The following is a 23,764-nucleotide window of genomic DNA, read 5'->3' as shown; positions in this document are numbered from 1 at the left end:
CTGTACTTATTGCATTACTGGTCAAGGCATGATGTTTAGCAGTTCTACTCTTTGAGGTAAAGACACAGCCATTTAACATGTTAATCTCTTTCTGATTAAGGTTTAGATTCCTTCTGTGTATTTTTAGAATATAATAAATGTATATACCTTCATAAAAACATAAACATAAGGTTTATACATTAATAATGTATATATCTATGCATACACACAAATATGTTTGCTATGATTTGGATATGGTTTGTTTGGTCTTGTCAAATCTTATGTTGAAATTTTATCCCCAGTATTGGAGATGGGGCCTAATGCGAGTTGTTTAGGACATGGGGTGGTTTCCTCATGAATGACTAGGTGCTGTCCTTCAGGTAATGATTGAGTTCTTGCTCTGTCAGTACTCAGTATAGTTCCCATGTGAGCTGATTCTTAAAAAGAGCCTGGCACCTCACTCCTCTCTCTCTTCCTTCGTCTCTCACCGTGTTATCTGCACACACTGGCTCTCCTTTGCCTTCCACCATGAATGGAAGGAGCCTGAGGTCCTCACCAGAAGCATATACTGTTTCCATGCTTTTTGTACACCCTGCAGAACCATGAGCCATATAATTCTCTTTATAAATTACCTAACCTCAGGTGTTTCTTATAGAAACACAAACAGACTAAGACAATGTCCATGTATTTCTGTGCATGTGTATATGTGCATACATGTATATATACACAAAATATAATTTTTCTAAGTATACACATATTTTAGAGGTGATTAATTTTACTTTTTGCCACAATTCCTTCCTGGAAACTTCATTTGAAACTGCATTAACACCTGTTATATTTTCTCATAAAATCACTGAATTACAAATAAAACATATACTGATGTATATTAATTGAGGTTAACACAATTTAAAATTGTGAAAATAGACCCCAACAGAGATTTTGAGATTTCAAAAATGTTTTACCTGAATTATAGCATCATTTCCAGAGAAAAAGGCATACTGCCAATGAGATGGTTCATGTGAAAAGAATTAATATACACTTATAGAATTGCTAAAGGAACATATATTTCTATATTTGATGAATATCTATGGATCTCTCATGTGGTCTGAAGAAGAATTCTCTTCCTTTATTTTACTCTGCTGTGGTACAAATCAATGGAAGACATTCATATGTGAAACATACTTCCTTGGACTTAGGGGGATTTAGAACCTAAAGTCTATTTTAGGGCACGAAATTGGTTCATAGCACATATTTTTCTAGAATTATTAATGCTTATTTTATTAATAAATTTATTGTTATTAATAAATATTAATAACAATTTCTTGATGGGCTGCAGATAACATATTATGGGTTATTGCAATACCAAGAAGAGCAGCTATAATTTTACTCCCTTCCTCCTCCTCATTTAAGTTAAAGACACTGAAAAAACAAGTAAGTGACAATCACATTATAATAAAAAGTATGTCCAGTCTGTTTTTACCTGTTAGAAATAAATAAATAAATCCAGACTTTGTGATATGGTTTGGATTTGTGTCTCTGCCCAAATGTCATGTGGAATTTTAATCCACAATATTGGAGGAAGGGCCCTGTGGGAGGTAATTGGATCAAGGGGGTGGATTTCCCCCTTGCTATTCTCGCAATAGTGAGTTTTCACAAGATCTGGTTGTTTAAAAGTGTATAGCATCTCCCACTGCCCTCTCTTCCTCCTTCTCTGGCCATGTAAGATGTGCCTGCTTCCTCTTCACCTTCTGCCATGGCTGTAAGTTTCCTGAGGCCTCCCCAGGCATGCCTTCCTGTACAGCGTGCAGAACTGTGAGTCTATTAAACCTTTTCTTTATAAATTACTGAGCCTCGGGTAGTTCTTTATAGCAATATGAGAATGAACTAATACACTTTGTAACTCTATTACTGATTAACAACATGGCATATGATGTCCTCACTTGTGATCAAGGGATTCTTGTGTCTGGCAACATAATGAATGAGCTCTACTCATAGTCAATGAGCTCTATGTATGTTATAAATATACACAAGAGCACCAGAATTAAAATTCCTTTGTCCCATCAACTGACTTAATTGACATGAAGTAATAGCTATAGCAAGTGTTAGATATTTAAGACACATATCAATGAATTTTTGTGCATGTGAGTAAAGTTACATATGAAATATTTTGCTAACAGTTATTGAAATTGAGAAAAATTGTGAATAGGTATGTATAAACACATCAGAATGGTTGCTCAAGGAAGTTTGTTTTGTGTAATAAATTTCCCTGATGGAAATACAGTCATCTGAATTTATTCCATTCATTTTAAGTCTTTACCTAAATGCTATATGAATGCTGTAAGCACCTGTTTTTTATGGTGATGGGAGTGGTCGTTGGTTTCACAATTTAAAGCATGTTCAAAATACCAGCCCAACATCTTTTCCTCTCCTTCACCTGTTGTTCACTTTATTCAAATCTATATATAGAAATATGGTTCATTAATCAAAAGCAATGTTAGCATTAACCTCTTCTTTTAACCCTTTGTAGCCACTGCCAGTGTTACCAACATATAATTTTTTTTCTAGCTGCTTTGCGGAAAAAAGTTTAGTTAGATAACTGTAGTAAGACCAGAGAGACATGTTTCTATAAACGTGGAGGCTTTTTTGCTCTGCTAATTTCTCTGTGAATTAAAATCATGCTCAATAAGATTGCTTTTAGAATGTAAGATCTCCCTTGAAATAGTATAGATGGGAGCAGAACTTTAGTAAAGATGATAAATATATCATAATGCTTTTTATGATGTTGACATATGTTTGACAAGCCATCACAGTATTTTGTGTTCTAGTGGAAAGTGCTAAAATATTATAAATACAAGACCAGTTATCACTGAGATTTAACATGAAGCTTCAAAGTTTTATTCCTAAAAATTGGTCAGACAAGCATAAAATCTCTCAGCCTCACTAATGATGTGGAAAGAATTAGTGATGTGTGATTAGAGTATTAATTATTCACTAGCTAATGACAGAGAGATGAATTGTGAGACTTTTCACACCTTATTTAATGAATTGTATGTGGTCATCATACCATTCAGTATCAAAATATGAAAGACTGGTGAGGATAGGGATGTACACATGGTCTCCACATTTCATCCACGGAGTACTTACTAATTTCCAAAAGAGAAATTTCCAGCATAGGAAAATCTGTAGAGACAGATTAGTTGTTTTCAGGGGCTGGGGGTGGGGTGGAGTTGCAAATAGAGAGTGACTGTTAAGCGGTAGAGGGTTTCATTTAAGGATGATGAAAATTTTCTGAAGTTAGATAATGGTAATGGTTGTCCAACTCTGTGATTATATTTTTAAAAAACTGATTTGTACATCTTTAAAATATGAATTTTAGAGTATGTAAATTACATTTCTAATGCTGCTATAAAAAGAAATGAAGACAACCGGTGGACACCACCACAACCAAATGACGAAACGCAATATTTCTTATAACAGGAAACATGGCCACAAATAGTACAAGCCCATTTACATTTTCATTAACATTCACATCATATCTTCGACTCTCTTATTACCAGGAATATTCATTCTGATTTTTACCCAGTAGAACTATTTTAAATCACACATGCCTGAGGTAGCTATTTAAATCTTATAATGGAATTGAAACTCATAATATCGAAGGGCCTTTTCATCTCATTGCTACTGTAATACTGAGTATTTTTTAGAACAATTCATCTGTCAGTAACCATTTGTGTCTGTATGCATTGGCATAGGGAATTCATAAATATCACCATTGTTCCCTGATGAAGTAACACAAATTGCTCTATTTCCCCAGAAATATTTTTATTAAAATGTAGGCTCTTGGTACTACCAACTGTATGCCTGTTTTTTCTGTTTTAATATATTTTTAACAGTAATATAGATGAGTGGCCGGGCGCGGTGGCTCAAGCCTGTAATCCCAGCACTTTGGGAGGCTGAGACGGGCGGATCACAAGGTCAGGAGATCGAGACCATCCTGGCTAACACGGTGAAACCCCGTCTCTACTAAAAAATACAAAAAACTAGCCGGGTGAGGTGGCGGGCGCCTGTGGTCCCAGCTACTCCGGAGGCTGAGGCAGGAGAATGGCCTAAACCCGGGAGGCGGAGCTTGCAGTGAGCTGAGATCCGGCCACTGCACTCCAGCCTGGGCGACAGAGCCAGACTCAGTCTCAAAAAAAAAAAAAAAAAAAAAAAATATAGATGAGTGAAGTGTCCATAGTTCCATGCCATATTACTTGTCTAATTTCTGTATTATATGCTCTATGAAAAGAATCTGGTCAAGTCAGTTTTGTACATGTTGGCTATTTTTTTTACCATGAGGAACATCTGAAATCAAATGTTATCTTCTGCAAACTGGGCTTGTAAGAGAAACAAACATTATTATATTTACTTCCACCTCATTCTTGGAATAAAATTTATTTTCAGAATTATTTTCCTTAATTCTTTATCATTTTGGAAATATTTCAAGTGATAGTGTTTCTTTTGTTTGTTAATTTAGTAGTTGTCTTAGGTAACTTTGTCCACAAGCTTACTTTTAGATGATGATTCATGGGTCTGTGCATTAAGGAAATGTTCCCCCCACCCAAACAACAATAAAGGGGTAAGAGAAGTAGAACAGGGAATTGATCACTCCAAATAAACATTTAAATTGAAATCTCAACAGCAACCTAATCCTGGAGGTTTCTCCAGAACTGAAATGACATCACAGTTTTTGTTGTGATTGGGGTGATGGAGCTGAGATTTGAAACTTCCACACCCACAGGTGTTGGCTATGGGCCTGCCCCAGGAAACATCCCAGGGAATATGTGTATAAAGGCAGAGCATCCACAGAATTTATGACAGTGGTCTTTTATTCCTTCTGTAGTCATATTTAAAAAATAATATTTCTTATTCTATGTGGTAGTGATGATGGTGTCTCTATGTAAACTATGTTATTTAATCTAAAATTATTGATTAAATATAGATAATTGGCTAATGAAATATTGATTGATCACTATGTTTAGCACAAGTGCACAATTTGTAGAAGTACTGATTTATGCTATCAAGGAAATTTAAATTTAAGAATGATATCATATGGTAAAAATTACATATAGATATGAAATGTAATCCTGAATAAGGCCATCTGATACATGTGCTTAGGATCCATAGAAAAGAAAGATAAGATTAGTGTTTGTTAACCAAGATGATGTTGAGTGTGTGTATTTTACATAAAATGTTAACACATATCAATGTATAAAGAGAAAAATGTAGTTTCTTTCTTACTGGAAAATATTGTGTGTAGAACTGAGGTGGAAATCATTCAATTGCATGTAGTATATGTTTACCATTGATTTACTTGATAACTCATTATATTTCAGCTATGAACATTTTTTTACTTTCATCCTATTCTATATTTACTTATAGTTACTTGCATTAAAACGTGGGATTTTGGCATTTTACCTCAGCTAGTGACCATAAAGTACTAGTAGATGATAGATGGCTGATACAGTAGTGATATTTTCTTGGTATACTATAATGCAGATCAGAAATTAATAAGGCAGTATTAAAGTGGTATAGATATAAAATATAGCCCTTCTATTAAAAAAAATCAGTTGTACAAGAATAGAATTGTCATATAAGATAGACAATCCAAATATAGTTTAAGAGTGTTTTGTGGCTGGTAAATATAATAAGACAATTTCACAATGCTTTCATAAAACAGAGTATGCAGATTATTGAAGGTAATAGTACTCTGTACTTGTTGAATAACTTTTGCAGAATATATTGCTTTCAGTCCTCAGACTGAAGGACAAAGAAGGACAAACACAAAACAAAAGGTCATCTAAATAAATGAGACTGATATATAAGAGATTTGGAGACTTGGCAGTAGAAAGAATCCTCAAATGTTCTAAATTTCTGAAATCTGAAGAGAAACCTTAGAGAAAAATTAATGATTGTATTTAAATATTTGAAGAACGATAATGGGGTTCAGGTTGTAGGTTTTGTTCTATGTTGCTCTGGAACAGAACTTCTGAAGTTACAGCTCTCCAGATATAAAACGGGCTGTTTCTGTGTTGTGAATGCCATCTGGTAGTGTCTCCCTAATAGTGTCATCCAAGGCTACATACCATTTGTCAGGCACTCCGTAGAAGAACGGAGTAAATTAACTATGAGACACCTTCAACTCCAAACTTTCCTGAGTCTGCGTTTTTGCACCTGTGCAGTTACAGTCTGTGTTCTATAGCACACTTGACAGTGAAATTTATGATATCTGTTAAAATATTTAAAAGTAAAAATTTTAAAAATCATTAACATTGAGTAGATGGTTAAAAAAAACAAAGTAAGTAGAAAGAAAAAATGAATAAATCATGTCTTCATCATTAAGGACATCTGGGATACTTAAATGCATCATATTTACTGCATCTGAAATTTTTATTGTATTGATATGCAATGTTTTCACTTTCAGGTTTTCACTTCCAGTTACTGCAACAGCAGAAAACTGCATTCTTACCATTTACCCCTATATGGCAATTCATCTGGATAAGCAAAACATTATTTTAAAGAATGGTAAGCTACGTATGACTTATTTATCTCTAACTCTCACTGTGTGGGTTCTTGGCCAATGTCTAGAAATAAAGTGAATTTAAAATTGTCAATTGTATTAAACTGCTGCCTCTGGTAGGAGCTGTGCTTGTCATTGAGAGTAGAATCTGTATGTCTCTTAATTCCAAAAGTTGACGATCTAGTTTGAATAGAATGATTTGGGCAAAAGACAATATAGCAAAAACATGCAGGTGTGACAGGAGGTGTAAGGCAGTGAATGTAGGTACGGGACCATAATGCTATGCCTGTTATTCTGCAGTAGTGGGAACCTTCTGTCATTTTTTGAGTATCAGTGATTTAGAAAGGGAACAATTCTTGGAATGTATGATGAATTAAAGTGGAACAGAGTATGGTCATTAGACCAGCCTGGAATTGCTGCGGGGAAAATTGTGAGAGAAGCTAAGAATACTAAGCAAGCCAGTGAGCAGGGAGAAATATGAAAGGCAAGATACAGGGGATTACATTACAGAAAGGAGGAAGAGTGGGTAACAAAAGAAAAATTCCATCTGTGTAGATCGTCAAGGTCTTCACTTTCAGTGCTGAATTAGAGGTCTTTTGTTTGTTTTTAACCAATTTTCTCATATTCTTCACTGATTTCTTCAAATATTTACAACTCTGATGAAACATATTTAGTCTTATTCTACCTTAATTTCAGGGGATGACTCTTTTTTCTTACTATTCAGAAGAAATAGAGGCCATTAAGCAGTACCACTCTGAACTTCCAAATACTTTCTTGGATAGGAACTGGATTTTGACAAGCAAGTCACAAGCATGTATCGTGACTCTTTACTGGTCACAAAGCTGGGAGCCAGGACTCTCTCTTGCCTTAACCCATTCCTTTGTCTGAATCCCTTTACCCAGGTACCTTTCTGAATTAAGTAACCTTGCTTATCTTTTCCTTTCTGTCTTCCTCTTAGCTGCTTTGAATGAGCATCTGGGAAGACAGCAGAGAGGAGAAAGGAGACTATATTTTCTCAGTGGCCAGCAGGCTCATTCCCAAAGAGCAAAAAGGGTAGCTGCAGGCCATGCATTCCTTATTAATTCTTTCCAAATCTGACAGTAAGATAAATCACTCAACTTCCCAGGGAGAAGGAGAAAAGTAGCAGAGGAAATTAAACAATTAGAATACTTCTGCTGCCTTTAACAGGAAAAAAAAATTCAGGGGTGAGGAAGAAGAATTTATCCATTATGCTGCCGTTACTAAACTACTGAGCACAGCTAAGACTGTTGACTGTTCTCTTTCTCCATCTTCAAACTTTCTCTGGGTTTCCACATACCATACTTCTTTTGGTCTCCTTTATCCTTTCCGACTGTTCCTTCTGAGCATCTTTCATAGATTCCTCTTCCTCTATCTGTACTTTTAAATTATTTGTGTCAGTAGGAGTTCTGACCCCTCTCTTCTTCCTTTCATGACTTCAGCTATAATCCGTGGGCTATATCTCTAGCCTTGTTTCCTCTCAGAGATTCAGGAATTCAGATCCAACTGCCTTCTGGATATCATTCATTCCCATAGGCACCCCCAAAACAACATATCCCAAACTGAAGTCCTCTCTCTGAAATTTTGTTCTCTATATACCCCATCTCTGTGTTTGTGCCTGTAGTCCATACAGGTGCCAAATCCGGAAACCTGAGTGCCATCATTGGCAATGTCTTCTCTCTCACACTCCACTTCCAGTCCACCAATTCCTGTCCCTTTTGTTGCCTAAATATTTATGAAATCCATTCACTTTTCTCTCTCTCCACTGCCACTACAAATATTCAAGCTGCCATAAAACCTTTCCAGGATTGTTGCAGGAATTTCTAAACCGTTCTCCTTCCTCCTACAATGGTCTCCCCTTTCACAATCCTACCCTCACGCCATTTACAAACTGAAAATTCATTTCTTTAATTCCCAGGTATAAAATCTTTCCATAGAATGTCATTGCTAGGTGGATGAAGCCTACAAGACCACACATTAGCAAGTGGCTTAGTTTTCATTTCTGGACATTTTTCCCTTTATACTCAAGCCACGTTAAACTTCTGCAAGTTCTTTGAGCATCTTGATTTTTACTGATATTCTTTCTTGTGACTGAAGCATTTTACCCCCGACACCGTACACAGTTATGGAAGATCCCTGCCTCTGCATATAAAAATTATGTGTTTCTCTGGTGTATCCTCATAGCTCTGTGCAATTCTTCTGTCATGACCCTTACTACATTTTGACTTAACCTGCCTATTATCAATGTCTTTTTCTAAATGTTGCTACCTATAAAGTCTGTGAGAGTAGGAATCACCTCTCTCTTTTTCACCCTTGTGCCCATAGTGCCTCACACAGTGTCTAGCAGATAAAAGGTATTTTTTCAGTATTGTAAAATGGATTACTTGAATTATAAACCATCAGGGAGGCATCTTTTAGCTATATGTTTTCATAAAAGAATGGGTTACATGTGAAATAGCATATTCTGAACACCAAAAAATTATTTTAAAGCAATTTATGGAATAATGCAGTTGGCAGAGTGGAGCTATATAGGAAGAGATAGATATCTCAAAATTTTAACACACATTGTCAAAATTTAAAGATTTTTTTTTTTTTTGACCGGGCACAGTGGCTCACGCTTGTAATCCCAGCACTTTTTGAGGCTGAAGCAGGCAGATCACGAGGTCAAGAGATTGAGACCATCCTGGCCAACATGGTGAAACCCCATCTCTACTAAAAATACAAAAATTAGCTGGGCATGGTGGTACGTGCCTGTAATCCCAGCTACTCGGGAGGCTGAGGCAGGAGAATTGCTTGAAGCCAGGAGGCGGAGGTTGCAGTGAGCCAAGATCACGCCACTGCACTCAAGCCTGGCGACAGAGTGGGACTCCTTCTCAATTAAAAAAAAAAAAAAAAATATTTTTTGACTAATATAGACATAATATTTTTATATTCTACTGTACTTCAAGGGGGGAGGATTTCAGATTATACAGCATAATAGTTATGAAGAGTCACACAAACTGGATGGCAATTCTCATTTGTGTTCTAACCACACTATTATGCCATATGATTTTATCTTTTATTCTCAAATTTTCAAATTTACCATCTTTTATTAAGCAAAATGTCCATGACAGAACAGTAACAGAATACTGATAATATCTGTTTTATGTATTTAAAAGGGCTTTTGTGAGGAACCATAGACTGCAAATACATGGAAATTATTGTTATTAATATTACTTCATTATTATTTGCTATTATCACTGTGGTTGTGATTGCTTTATCACTTTTGTATGCTTTATAATTTACTTCCAGAAAATAATTATTAATTACTGGGCAATAAATAATATTGTTATCTCTTTAAAATAAATAAATAAATAAAACATTTTTGTTAGATTATTAAGCATAAAGTCTATATGTTAAAATAATGCATCCATTTGGGGAAATATTTCAAAAGAAAGAAATTATAATTCTTAAATATCCTAAAATATCTTTAGTAATATGTATAGTAATAATTTCTAATATATATTTAATGCTTCCCAGGTATATGGTGTTCTGCTAAGTGCCTTCTATTTGTCCTTTAAATTAGTCCTCCTAGAAGTTCTGAGTTAGATGCCCTTATATATCTCGCTTTACGAATTAAAAATCTGAATATGTAGAGAGAGTGAGCAGCTTATCCTGGGGAATTCTAATGAAATTTGAGGCCTCAGATCCCACACACTTTGGTAGTGTGTGCTAGGGTATGATGTGATCAATAAAGGTAAAATCTTAAAATACATCGAATGTGTCCAAAAGTAAAGCAGTATGATTATTTTAGTATAGCTCATCTGAAAATTCTTTTAAAAAGGGAATTATTGAGTTTAGTTGAAAGGGTATAGATGTGGCTTTGCGTTCCACTAGGAACTTTTTATCATTTAATGGTAAGTTAAAAACATTTAGCCTAATGCATCTACCACAGATAATCTTATCATCGAGTTCCCTAAGGCTCACTTCTATGAAGTCTATAGTGGTGTAGCATTCTGGAAATAACGCACACCTATTGACTACAGAGTCTCAAGCAAATTCTAAATGACTCTGTTATGAAAGAGGGAAGAAACTTAGTATATAATAGCTCATTTGTATGTGTTATTGCCTTTAAAGTAATCTTCACAACAAACTCATGATCTCAGAACCTTTGGTCTCATTTTATGGATAAATACACGTTTGAAATAATTTGTATAACATACTCACAGTTTAACTGTGAGTAGGAATAGGGGTGCCAAGTTTTCAAGTCAGATTTTTCCAACTGCAGAGTCTATGCTTTTTTGACAGAATTAGACTGAGTGAGGAGCTGGGACTTGACACCAGGGAGGGGCTTGGACGTGGACCATTTAGAGGACTAGCTAAAACAGAGTGCGGGCAAAATCAGCTTTCTTTTCCTTTTCCTTTTTTTTTTTTTTTTTGGAAACAGGGTCTCCCTCTGTCTCCCAAGCTGGAGTGCAGTGGCACAATCTCGGCTCACTGCAGCCTCCGCCTCCTGGGTTCAATAGATTCTCATGCCTCAGCCTTCCGAGTAGCTGGGACTATAGACATGCGCCACCACACCTGGCTAATTTTTGTATTTTTACTAGAGATGGGGTTTCACCATGTTGGCCAGGCTGGTCTTAACTCCTGACCTCGGGCGATCCCCCCACCTTGACCTCCCAAAGTGCTGGGATTATAGGCGTGAGCCACCTCACCTGGCTGCAAAATCAGCTTTCAATCAGACATGCCTACCAGTGTGCCATGTCAACTTACCATTGCCATGGCAACATTTGGGAGTTACCGCCCCTTTACATGACAATGACCCAAGGACTACTACCCTTTCCCTAGAAATTTCTGCATAAACTGCCCCTTAATCTGCATGCAATTAAAAATGGGAATAAATATGACTGCAAAACTGCCCTGAGCTGCTACCCTCTGCCTAGGGGTCGCCCTGCTTTTCAGGGGCAGTCATGGAACTGTAATACTGCTGGAGATGTAACACTGCCTCTTCAATTAAGCTGTTTACTTCTACCTCGGGCTTGCCCTTGAATTCTTTCCTGGGCAAAGCCAAGAACCCTTGCAGGCTAAGGTCCACTCTGGGGCCCACCTGTCCTGCATTAAGACTTTGAATATATGTAAATTGCATATGTATTTTGAGGCTTGGCCGTAGGTCACACCTGGTCAGCACTGCCTTTGGTTGGATTCAAATTTACACTGTGGCAGACCCTAATATATGTGTAGCAACTGTAACTGAAATCAAGATTGAAATCTGTACAAAAATGGTATTAGTTTATAACCAAGCTGTGATATTACAGAGAGTTAACTAGGGAAGAAATTACTTTTTCTGGTGACTCTTTTCCTATATCTTATTTTGAACAGTATCTGTAATAATTTCATTTATTTGGATGTAGAAACATTTAAAATGTTTTCATATTCTTCTTTACGCTAAAGTTGAACATTGTTCATTCTCTAATAACTTCGATGTACCATAACAATTGCCTTACCAAAAAAATTCATTTAGTTTAGAAAATTGTATCAACTTTTATGTTATCTTTTTCCTATTTGACATCTTATCTGATGTACAGTGGGTGTTTAGACTTTTTTTTTACTTTGTCATAGATAGATGGATACATAGATAGATACATCAATAGATAATAGATAAACTCAGGTTAAATAATGGTATAAGGAAATACATGAATGCATATTTTGCTTACTGTGATCCAATGTATCATTTGTAGATAAGGATGAAGATCTTAGCAAGACTGGAGACGGTGTTTTGCCTCCCTGCCGGGATGCTAAATCACCCCGTCCTGCTTCCATTAAAAAGACACACACCACTAGCAAATTCAATGATGCTGAACCTGCAAAGGGAAAGTTATTTATTGGTATGTAGCAAATATATAGTGTACTTTCCAAAATCAGTCCATGACATGATCTGCTTAATATCTTTTAATTTAAAAGTTAGGTTTTTACAAGTAACAAGAAATTAATGAAGAAAATTGGGAATTCATCATTAATTTTAAATGGATCATCTGTGTGGAGAGTTGTCTTCAAGGGTCAGTAGTAGAGATTCTTTAATGTTCTTGGTTCATGGCACTCTTACTGTTTCAGTATTCACTTTTCCAAATGCCAAAATGTACCACGTAGTTCAATTTATTAAATGCATTGGGACAAAAATGTAAGACTAGTAACTTACGTGCTGTCTAATAGATATTGCTGTAATATTTAACAAAAGTGTTAATACTTGTGGAGCCTCTGTAAATTTACTGTGACATCCCAAGCACTCTCTGTGCACAGTTTGGGAACTGCGGAACTAAAGACTTGTCTCTTCATTATTTAACTAACTGTAGCCAAGGTTTCCTGTCTTAGAAAGAGGTCAGCACAGATAAATATGTGAGTTTCATACTATTATTTGCAATTAACTGTTCAAATGTTTATTCTCTGGATGTAGGTAATATTGAACATTTTTTTCTTTTTATTGAATGGACCAAACCAAATTAAATAATATGAGGTTTTTAGTGAGTATGTGATTGTGCCATTATATAGCCAGATATTTTTGGAAAAAAAGATGAAATCATTTTATATTCTTGAAAATTACTTTAACTTGAAAATGCTTTATTTTATTAAAGTACTTGATTTGGATAGAAAGTCATTTGGGATCTAATGCAATATTGTGTTTGTGTAATTTATTCAGATGAGATTAAATTTTTTCTACTACATAATGCTGAAGATCGTCAATACATTTTGCTAATGTAATAAAAAATGGAAGATTCCACTTCAGGGAATATTTTCACCTACCATTATGGCAAGAAGAAAATGTAACTTTTATTTATTGAAATCCACCTATTGTTAAAACGTTTCTCTTAGGTACTTCAAAGTAAATGTATTTTCATTGTTTATTTTAAGATACAGTAAATTGACTCAGAATTTCTTTGAGAGCATAGAATAATTGGTAGAATGGGTTCTATTAGTCTGCATACAAATGACAATAACTGACAGAATATTTTACTCCTGGTCAAGTAGCCCCCCCCTTTTTTTTTTTAAACAAACTAATTTGAATTTTAGGAGTGGAAGTACTGCCTGAACATTTGCACTTGGATGAAAGTGAAACATCAAAGGAAGATAATGGATCTATGGAAAAGGAAAACTATGAACAATTCCTTTCTCTTGAAGAAGGAACAAAGGCACACTGCTTTTTTGAGAAGGTTGTAAATGCAGCACACACCTGGTTCAGTCTCTTTGGCTGGCCTGAAGGACCCCATTCTTTTTCTATTCCAGAGACTATAAGAAGGTGAGAGTCACGTGTTTCTCTAAATTCCTTGCTTTGTATCGCATCATAAAATACAATCTATTGATTGCGATTATATTAAGTGAAATACAATATGAAATAATTTATTCTGGACTGATATATTATGAAGCATCTCATAATTTATTGTTGTTATTGCAAGAAGAGTAAAATGATGCAAACACAAATTTTTTAGTATAATGTCATCTTTAATTTCTTTTAAATATCTGATAATTTTAGGTAAGCACTGAAATTCTCTGAACCTCACCTTCCTCATCTGTGATATGAGGAAGGTTATCCTATGAGTAGGAAAGCCTTTTAAAGTTATAAATTTTATAAATCACACATTGCTGCATACATAAACTATTAGCCCTCGATCGAGATTATAGCCAAGTAGACAGGTAATGGTATTAATGAACAATGAGGGCTCACTTTTCTTTGACATGATTTCCTCTTTTACAGTGCATTTACTTCCCTTCTTTCATGTGTTGTGTTATTACTCAGTATGTCTAAAATAGTTCAACTGTTTCGGTTATATCAAGTGACTTAATTATGTGTTAATTTAAACAGGAGTTTAGGCCTGTTACTTGTTATAATGTTGTTGGTGTGATACGCTCTCACAGCTTTTCCACCTGCTTTCTCAGCAATGAGTTAACTTGCTGCAACCATGGTGGGGAGTACAGTACTCATACCTATAGTGGACTATGGGCTATTTATAGAATTTCTGCTCTATAGTCGAGGGACCTAGGTAAAACTAAGGCTACAGTTTTCCTATATGTTACCTTTTTCAGGTTTTTAAATTAATAGGACAAATCTAGCTTCATAGAATGATTTGGCTAATATTTCATCTTTGTCCCTGCTGTGAGAAAATTAATGCAATAGCTACCCTGAAAATTTATAGTTTTCATCATAAAATCATTTGTTATTGAAACATTTTTTGAAATGTTTGTGCATCTTCTTTCTTGAACCTGAAGATAGAGATTGTCAGACATGCTCTTTGTTGATGTGGACCTTGGGTAATTTCACTCTTTAGAAACACCACTTCACAGCAATAAGGAAAATAAGGTCCAGTTCATCTGTTGATTTCTAAGATATATACAAGCAGAATAGCAGAAGACAAAGGAATTATTTGAGGGGATTTCCTATTTATTGATTAATTCTTAGTCTTTTCTTTTTTATAAGACTGAAAATTTTATTAAGTTATATTTTGTCTTTTACAAGAACTCTTCTTCATAAACATATTTTGGGATCTAGTTAATGAATTAGATGACTTATGGGATTTTATCAAGTTTTTGAACAAATTGCAATCATATATAATTATAGGGTACACAGCATTAATATGGTATATATATGTATGGTGTGGAATAATTAAATCAAGATAATTAACATATTCGTCATCTTAAGTATTTATCATTTATTTCTCTTGTATAATTGCAACCTTGTATAATTTGACCAACATCTCTTGGGTCCCTGAACCTTTAGCCTCTGATAACCACCATTTCACTCTCAGCTTCAATGAATTCAACTTTTTTAGATAAAATGCATGAGTGAGATCATGTAACATTCATCTTTCTATGCCTGGCTTATTTCACTTAGCATAATGTCCTTCAGGTTCATCCATGTTGTCAAAAATTACTGGATTTCACTCTTTTTAAGGCTGAGGAGTGTTTCATTTTCTTTATCCTTTCATCTGTTGATTGACACTTAGGTTGATTCCATATCTTGGCTATTGTGAATAATGCTGTAATAAACCTGGGAGTGATTATATCTTTTCAATATACTGATTTCATTTACTTTAGATACCCAGTATTGGGATAGGTGGATTATGTGGTAGCTTTATTTTAATGTTTTAATTTTAAATTTATATTTATTATTTTGTTATTTTTATTTGTTTTTATTTTATTTTATTTTATTTTATTTTATTTTTTGAGACAGAGTCTCTCTCTGTCACCCAGGCTGGAGTGTAGTGGCGCAATCTCAGCTCACTGCAACCTCTGCCTCCCAGGCTCAAGCAATTCTTCTGCCTCAGTCTCCCAAGTAGCTAAGACTACAGGTGCATGCCACCATGCCCGGCTAATCTTTGCATTTTTCATAGAGACAGGGTTTCACTATGTTGGCCAGGCTGATCTAGAACTCTTGACCTCGTGATCCACTTGCCTGGGCCTCCCAAAGTGCTGGGATTACAGGCATGAGCCACCGCACCTGGTCTCTTGTTATTTTTTAATAATTTCAACTTTTATTTTAGATTCAGGGGTCCATGTGTAATATACATGCATATATTGTATGATGCTGAAGTTTGGAATACAAATAATCCTATCACCCAAATAAAGAGCACAGTACACAACAGTTAGTTTTTTGACACTTGTTGCGTTCCCTCATGTCTCCTTCTATTAGTCCTGAGTGCCTTTTGTGACCATCTTTTTGTTCATGAGTAGCCAATATTTAGGTCCCACAAGAGAGAGCATGCGGTGTTTGGTTTTTTTGTTCCTGTGTTTATTCACTTAAGATAATGGTCCAGCTGCATCCATGTTGCTGCAAATGACATGATTTCATTCTTTTTTATGGTTTCATAGTATTCTATGGTGTATATGTACCACATTTTCTTTATCCAATCCACCATTGATGGGGAACTAGGTTGATTCTATGTCTTTGCTATTGCGAATAATGCTGTGATGAATATAGAAGTGCATATGGTTTTTTGGTAGAATGATTTATCTTCTCTTGGATAGTACCCCACCATGGGATTGCTGGGTTGAATGGTATTTCTGTTTCCAGTTCTTTGAGAAATCTCCAAACTGCTTTCCACAGTAGCTGATCTTACTTGCATTCCCACCAATAGTATTTATTTATTATTTTTATTTTTTTATTATACTTTAAGTTCTAGGGTACGTGTGCACAACGTGCAGGTTTGTTACATATGTATACTTGTGCCATGTGGGTGTGCTGCACCAATAGTATTTAAACATTCACTTTTCTCTGCAGCCTCACAAACATCTCTTGTTTTTGCCTTTTTAGTAATAGTCATTCTGACTGGTGTGAAATGGTATCTCACTGTGATGTTGATTTGCATTTCTCTGATGTTTAGTAATGTTGAGCACTTTTTCATATGTCTGTTGGCCAGTTATAGATCTCCTTTTCAAAAGCATCTGTTTATGTTATTTGCCCACTTTTTAATGGGGTTGTTTTTTGCTTTTGAACTGTTTCAGTTCCTTATACATTATGGATATTAGATCTTTGTCAGATGCACAGTTTGCAAATATTTGCTCCCATTCTATAGCTTGTTTGTTTACTCTGTTAATAGTTTCCTTTGCTGTGTAGAAGCCCTTTAGTTTAACTGGTCCCACTAGTCACTTTTTTCTTTTTGTTGCAATTGATTTTGAGGACTTAGACGTAAATTCTTTCCCAAGGCCAATGTCCAGAATGGTGATTCCTAGGTTTTCCTCTAGAATTCTTATAGATTGGGACTTTATATTTAAATGTTTAATCCATCTTGAGTTAATTTTTGTATATGGTGAAAGTTAGTGGTCTACTTTTAATCATCTGCAAATGACTAGCCAAGTATCATAGTATCATTTATTGAATACGGAATCTTTCTCTATTGCTTATTTTTGTTGACTGTGTTGAAGATTAGATGGCTATAGTCATACAGCTTTATTTCTGGATTCTTGTTCTGTTCTGTTGGTCTTTGTGTCTGTTTTTGTACCAGTACCATCCAATTTTGGTTCCTGTAGCCTTATAGTACAGTTTGAAGTCAGGTAATACAACGCCTCCACCTTTTTTCTTTTTTTTTTTTTTTTTTTTTTTGCTCAGGATTCATTAAGTCATTTGGATTTATTTTTGCTCACATACGAATTTTAGAAAAGTTTTTTTTTAATAATTCTTTGAAAAATAGCATTGGTAATTTGGTAGAAATAACATTGAATCTATAGATTGCTTTGGGCAGTAAGTCCATTTTAACGATATTGATTCTTCCAACCAATGAACATAAAATGTTTTTCCATTTGTTTGTGTCATCTATGATTTCTTTCAGCAATGTTTTATAGATCTCCTTGTATAGATCTTTCACCTCTTGGTCAGATGTATTCTTAGGTATTTTATTTCTCTGTGGCTGTTGTAAATAAGACTGCCTTCTTGATTTGGCTCTCAGTATGAACATTATTGGTGAATAGAAATGCTACCAATTTTCATACATTGATTTTGTATCTTGAAACTTTACTGAAGTCATTTATTAGTTACAGGAAATCTCTGGGATGCAGCAAAAACATTGTTAAGAGGAAAGTTTATAATGCTAAACACCTAACTCAAAAAGTTAGAAAGATTCCAAATTGCTGGGTGTGATGGCTCATGCCTGGAATTCCAGCACTTTGGGAGGCTGAGGTGGGCATGTTGCCAGAGGTCAGGAGTTCAAGACAAGTCTGGCCAACATGGTGAAACCCCGTTTCTACAAAAATACAAAACAATTAGTCAAGCATGGTGGCACACTCCTGTAGTTTCAGCTACTAGGGAGGCTGAGGCAGGAGAATTTATTGAACCCATAAGGCGGAGGTTGCAGTGAGCTGAGGTCATGCCACTGCACTCCAGCCTGAATGACAGGGCAAGACTTGGTCTCAAAAACAAAAAAAAATCTCAAATTAAACTTCATACATTGAGGCACTAGAAAAACTACATTTGCTGAGGAGTGCTTTACTTCCAACTATGTGGTCAATTTTGGAATAAGTGCGATGTGGTGCTGAGAAGAATGTATATTCTGTTTATTTGAGGTGGAGAGTTCTGTAGATGTCTATTAGGTCTGCTTGGTGCAGAGCCAAGTTCAATTCCTGGATATCCTTGTTAACCTTCTGTCTCGTTGATCTGTCTAATATTGACAGTGGGGTGTTAAAGTCTCCCATTGTTATTATGTGGGTGTCTAAGTCTCTTTTTAGGTCTCTAAGGATTTGCTTTATGAATCTGGGTGCTCCTATATTGGGTACATATATATTTAGGATAGTTAGCTCTTCTTATCGAATTGATCCCTTTACCATTATGTAACGACCTTCTTTGTCTCTTCTCATATTTCTTGGTTTAAAGTCTGTTTTATCAGAGACTAGGAGTGCAACCCCTGCTTTTTTTTTTGCTTTCCATTTGCTTGGTAGGTCTTCCTCCATCCCTTTATTTTGAGCCTATGTGTGCCTCTGCACATGAGATGGGTCTCCTGAATACAGCACACTGATGGATCTTGACTCTTTATCCAATTTGCCAGTCTGTGTCTTTTAATTGGGGCATTTAGCCCATTTACATTTAAGGTTAATATTGTTATGTGTGAATTTGATTCTGTCATTATGATGTTACCTGGTTATTTTGGCTGTTAGTTGATGCAGTTTCTTCCTAGCGTTGATAGTCTTTACAATTTGGCATGTTTTTGCAGTGGCTGGTGCCAGTTGTTCCTTTCCATGTTTAGTGCTTCCTTCATGAGCTCTTGTAAGGCAGGCCTGGTGGTGACAAAATCTCTCAGGATTTGCTTGTCTGTAAAGGATTTTATTTCTCCTTCATTTCTAAAGCTTAGTTTGGCTGGATATGAAATTCTGGGTTGAAAATTCTTTTCTTTAAGAATATTGAATATTGGCCCCCAGTCTCTTCTGGCTTGTAGGGTTTCTTCCGAGAGGTCTGCTGTTAGTCTGATGGACTTCCCTTTGTGGGTAACCTGACCTTTCTCTCTGGCTGCCCTTAGCATTTTTTCCTTCATTTCAACCTTGGTGAATCTGACAATTATGTGTCTTGGGGTTGCTCTTCTCGAGTAGTATCTTTGTGGTGTTCTCTGTATTTTCTGAATTTGAATGTTAGTCTGCCTTGCTAGGTTGGGGAAGTTCTCCTGGATAATATCCTGAAGAGTGTTTTCCAGGTTGGTTCCATTCTCCCTGCCACTTTCAGGTACACCAATCAGATGTAGATTTGATCTTTTCACATAGTCTCATATTTCTTGGAGGCTTTGTTCATTTCTTTTTACTCTTTCTTCTCTAAACTTCTCTTCTTGCTTCATTTCATTCATTTGATCTTCAGTCACTGATACCTTTTCTTCCACTTGATCGAGTCGGCTACTGAAGCTTGTGCATGCATCACATAGTTCTCGTGCCATGGTTTTTAGCTCCATCTGGCTTTTTAAGGTCTTCTCTACGCTGTTGATTCTAGTTAGCAATTTGACTAATCTTTTGTTCAAGGTTTTTAGCTTCCTTGCGATGGATTCAAACTTCCTCTTTTAGCTTGGAGAAGTTTGTTATTACTGACTTTCTGAAGCCTACTTCTTCTGTCAAATCATCAAAGCAACAATGGTGCTGGGAAAGCTGACTAGCCATATGTAGAAAGCTGAAACTGGATCCCTTCCTTACACCTTATACAAAAATTAATTCAAGATGGATTAAAGACTTAAATGTTAGACCTAAAACCATAGAAACCCTAGAAGAAAACCTAGGCAATACCATTCAGGACATAGGCATGGGCAAGGACTTCATGACTAAAACACCAAAAGCAATGGCAACAGAAGCCAAAATAAACAAATGGGATCTAATTAAACTAAAGAGCTTCTGCACAGCAAAAGAAACTACCATCAGAGTGAACAGGCAACCTACAGAATGGGAGAAAATTTTTGCAATCTACCTCTCTGACAAAGGACTAATATCCAGAATCTACAAAGAACTTAAACAAATTTACAAGAAAAAATCAAACAACCCCATCAAAAAGTGGGCAAAGTATGTGAACAGACACCTTTCGAAAGAAGACTTTTATAGAGCCAACAGACACATGAAAAAATGATCATCGTCACTGGTCATCAGAGAAATGCAAATCAAAACCACAATGAGATACCATCTCATACCAGTTAGAATGGCGATCATTAAAAAGTCAAGAAACAGCAGGTGCTGGAGAGGATGTGGAGAAATAGGAACACTTGTACACTGTTGGTGGGACTGTAAACTAGTTCCACCATTGTGGAAGACAGTGTGGCAATTCCTCAAGGATCTAGAACTAGAAATACCATTTGACCCAGCGATCCCATTCCTGGGTATATACCCAAAGAATTATAAATCATGCTACTATAAAGACACATGCACACGTATGTTTACTTCAGCACTATTCCCAATAGCAAAGAACTGGAACCAACCCAAATGTCCATCAGTGATAGACTGGATTAAGAAAATGTGGCACATACACACCATGGAATATTATGCAGCCATAAAAAAAGGATGAGTTCATGTCCTTTGTAGCGACGTGAATGAAACTGGAAACCATCATTCTGAGCAAACTATCACAAGGACAGAAAACCAAACACTGCATGTTCTCACTCATAGGTGGGAATTGAACAATGAGAACACTTGGACACAGGATGGGCAACATCACACACTGTGGCCTGTTGTGGGGTGGAGGTATGGGGGAGTGATAGCATCAGGAGAAATACCTAATGTAAATGATGAGTTAATGGGTGCAGCAAAGCAACACAGCACATGTATACATATGTAGTAAACCTGAACGTTGTGCACATGCACCGTAGAACTTAAAGTATAATTTAAAAAAAAAGAAAAACTAGGAAAACTAGCCCAAAAGCTAGCAGAATAAAATAAATTACTAAAATAAGAGCAGAACTGAATGAATTTGAAACTCAAAAATATATGCAAAGAATCAACAAAACCAAAACTTGTTTTTTTGAAAAGATAAACAAGATTGATAGACTACTAGCTAGACTAATAAAGAGAGAATATACAAATAAGTACAATCAAAATCACTAAATGTAGCATTACAACTGATCCCACAGAAATACAAAGGATCCTAAGAGATGTTTATTCACACTTCTGTGCACACGAACTAGAAAATTTAGAGAATGTGGATAAATTCCTGAAAGCACACAACCTCTCAAGATTGAATCAGGAAGAAATTGAATCCCTGAACAGATCAATATTGATTTCTAAAATTAAATCAGTAATAAAAAATCTACTAACAAAAGCCATGGACCAAAAGAATTTACAGCCAAATTCTACCAGATATACAAAGAAGAGCTGTTAACAATTATACTGATTCTATTCCAAATAATCAAGGAGGAAGGACTCCTCCCTAACATACTCTTGGAAGCCAGCATCACTGTGATACCAAAACCTGGCAGACACAATGAACAAAGAAAACCATAGGGCAACATTCCTGATGAACATAGATGTAAAAATCCTCAATAAAATATTAGAAAACTGAATCCAGTAGCACATCAAAATGCTAATTCACCATGATCAAGTAGGCTTCATCCCTGGGATGCAAGTTTGATTCAACACACACTAATTAATCAATGTGATTCACCGCATATAAGGAATTAAAAACAAAAACTGTGTAATCATCTCAATAGATGTGATAAAAGCCTTCAATGATATCCAACATCCCTTCATGATAAAAAATCTCAACAGAGTCACCAGCAAAGGAACATACCTCAAAATAACAAGAGCCATCTATGACAGCCAACATCATACTGAATGGGCATAAGCTGGAACCATTTCCCTTGAGTACTAGAACAAAACATGGATGCCCACTCTGACCACTCCTATTCAAAATAGTATGGGAAGTCCTTTTCAGAGCAAGCAGACAGGAGAAAGAAACAAAAGGCATCCAAATAAGGAAAGAAGTCTTACTTTCTGTCTTCACTGATGATATGATTTTATGCTTAGAAAACCCTAGTTTTATTTATTTGTTTATTTATTTTTTTTTGAGACGGAGTCTCGTTCTGTCGCCCTGGCTGGAGTGCAGTGGCACGATCTCCGCTCACTGCAAGCTCCGCCACCTCCCGGGTTAACGCCATTCTCCTGCGTCAGCCTCCCTAGAAGCTGGGACTACAGGCGCCCGCCACCACGCCCGGCTAATTTTGTTTGTATTTTCAGTAGAGACGAGGTTTCACCGTGTTTGCCAGGATGGTCTCGATCTCCTGACCTCGTGATCCGCCCGCCTCAGCCTCCCAAAGTGCTGGGATTACAGGCATGAGCCACTGCGCCCGGCCACCTAGTTTTATTTTTAATTTTTTGAGGAACCTCCATAATGTTTTCTATACAGCTGTACTAATTTACCTTCCTACCAGAAGTGTGCAAGCATTGCCTTTTCTCCACATCTTCTCCAACACTTGTTATTGTTCATATTTTTTATAAGTCAATCTAACAGCCGTGAGATAATATCTCATTGGGATTTTAATTTGCACTTCCTTTATAATTAATGACTTTGGGCACCAGTCTTTTTTCAGTTCCTAGAAGCCCTTAGGTATTATTTCTTTTTAGCTCTTCCCCAAATCAGCAGAAGATAGAAGTAGCCCTTGAAATAGACAAGAAAACACAGTTTATGTTTCAGAGATAATCACAGAAAATATAGTAAATATTACAGTCTGTTCTTTTCAAGCTGGGTGAATTGTGGGAATAACATTTTCTGTAAACACCACTGGGAAGATCTCTAAGCAACTAATCATAGAGTCATTTGAACTGTACTGGAAGTCCCACTTATTCTGAGAGAAGTAATTGCAGTACATATAGGTGCTATTCCAGGATTCCACTCTAGCATGAAGCTTCCTGCAGTTGCCACCTACAAATAACACATCCTAGAATACCAGTCAGGAAGCTTAAGGGGAAGTTTAAGGAAAGCTTGTTCCAAAGCTAACTATTCCATCCCAGACCCTCTCATTTAGTATAATACGTAGACTCTTATAGAAAATCAAATCCATCCAGTAGAATGTTTTATCTTTCATAACAAGAGGATCTGAAATGAGGAAAATATTTCCTCTATGCCTCCATTTTCTCATCTGTAAAAAAGGAGATAATGGTATACCTAACCAATACAGTCTCTGTAACATTTATGAGATAATATATTTAATGCATGTCAGAGCAGACTTTAGGACCTAGTAAGTCTTCAGTAAATCTTAGCTATTATTAAAAAATTTACTTAGGATTATATTAATATTG

General features: G+C 35.9%; 1 protein-coding gene across 3 annotated transcripts in view; it reads left to right on the top strand.

Annotated features, from left to right (window-relative positions):
• The window catches only part of LOC105499042 (cilia and flagella associated protein 47), a 469,827-nt gene that overhangs the window by 148,975 nt on the left and 297,088 nt on the right, over nucleotides 1-23,764 (top strand). For all 3 annotated transcript variants that reach the window (XM_011771441.2, XM_011771442.2, XM_011771440.2), the window contains exons 27-29: nucleotides 6,443-6,543; nucleotides 12,274-12,420; nucleotides 13,601-13,826. In XM_011771441.2, the coding sequence (XP_011769743.2) occupies nucleotides 6,443-6,543; nucleotides 12,274-12,420; nucleotides 13,601-13,826 (474 nt within the window). The remainder of the gene's footprint in view (nucleotides 1-6,442; nucleotides 6,544-12,273; nucleotides 12,421-13,600; nucleotides 13,827-23,764) is intronic.

Source organism: Macaca nemestrina, chromosome X (genome assembly GCF_043159975.1).
Source record: "Macaca nemestrina isolate mMacNem1 chromosome X, mMacNem.hap1, whole genome shotgun sequence".
NCBI lineage: Eukaryota > Metazoa > Chordata > Mammalia > Primates > Cercopithecidae > Macaca > Macaca nemestrina.
The sequence above is the reverse complement of the archived record's forward strand: the minus strand, read 5'-3'. Positions and strand labels throughout refer to the sequence as shown.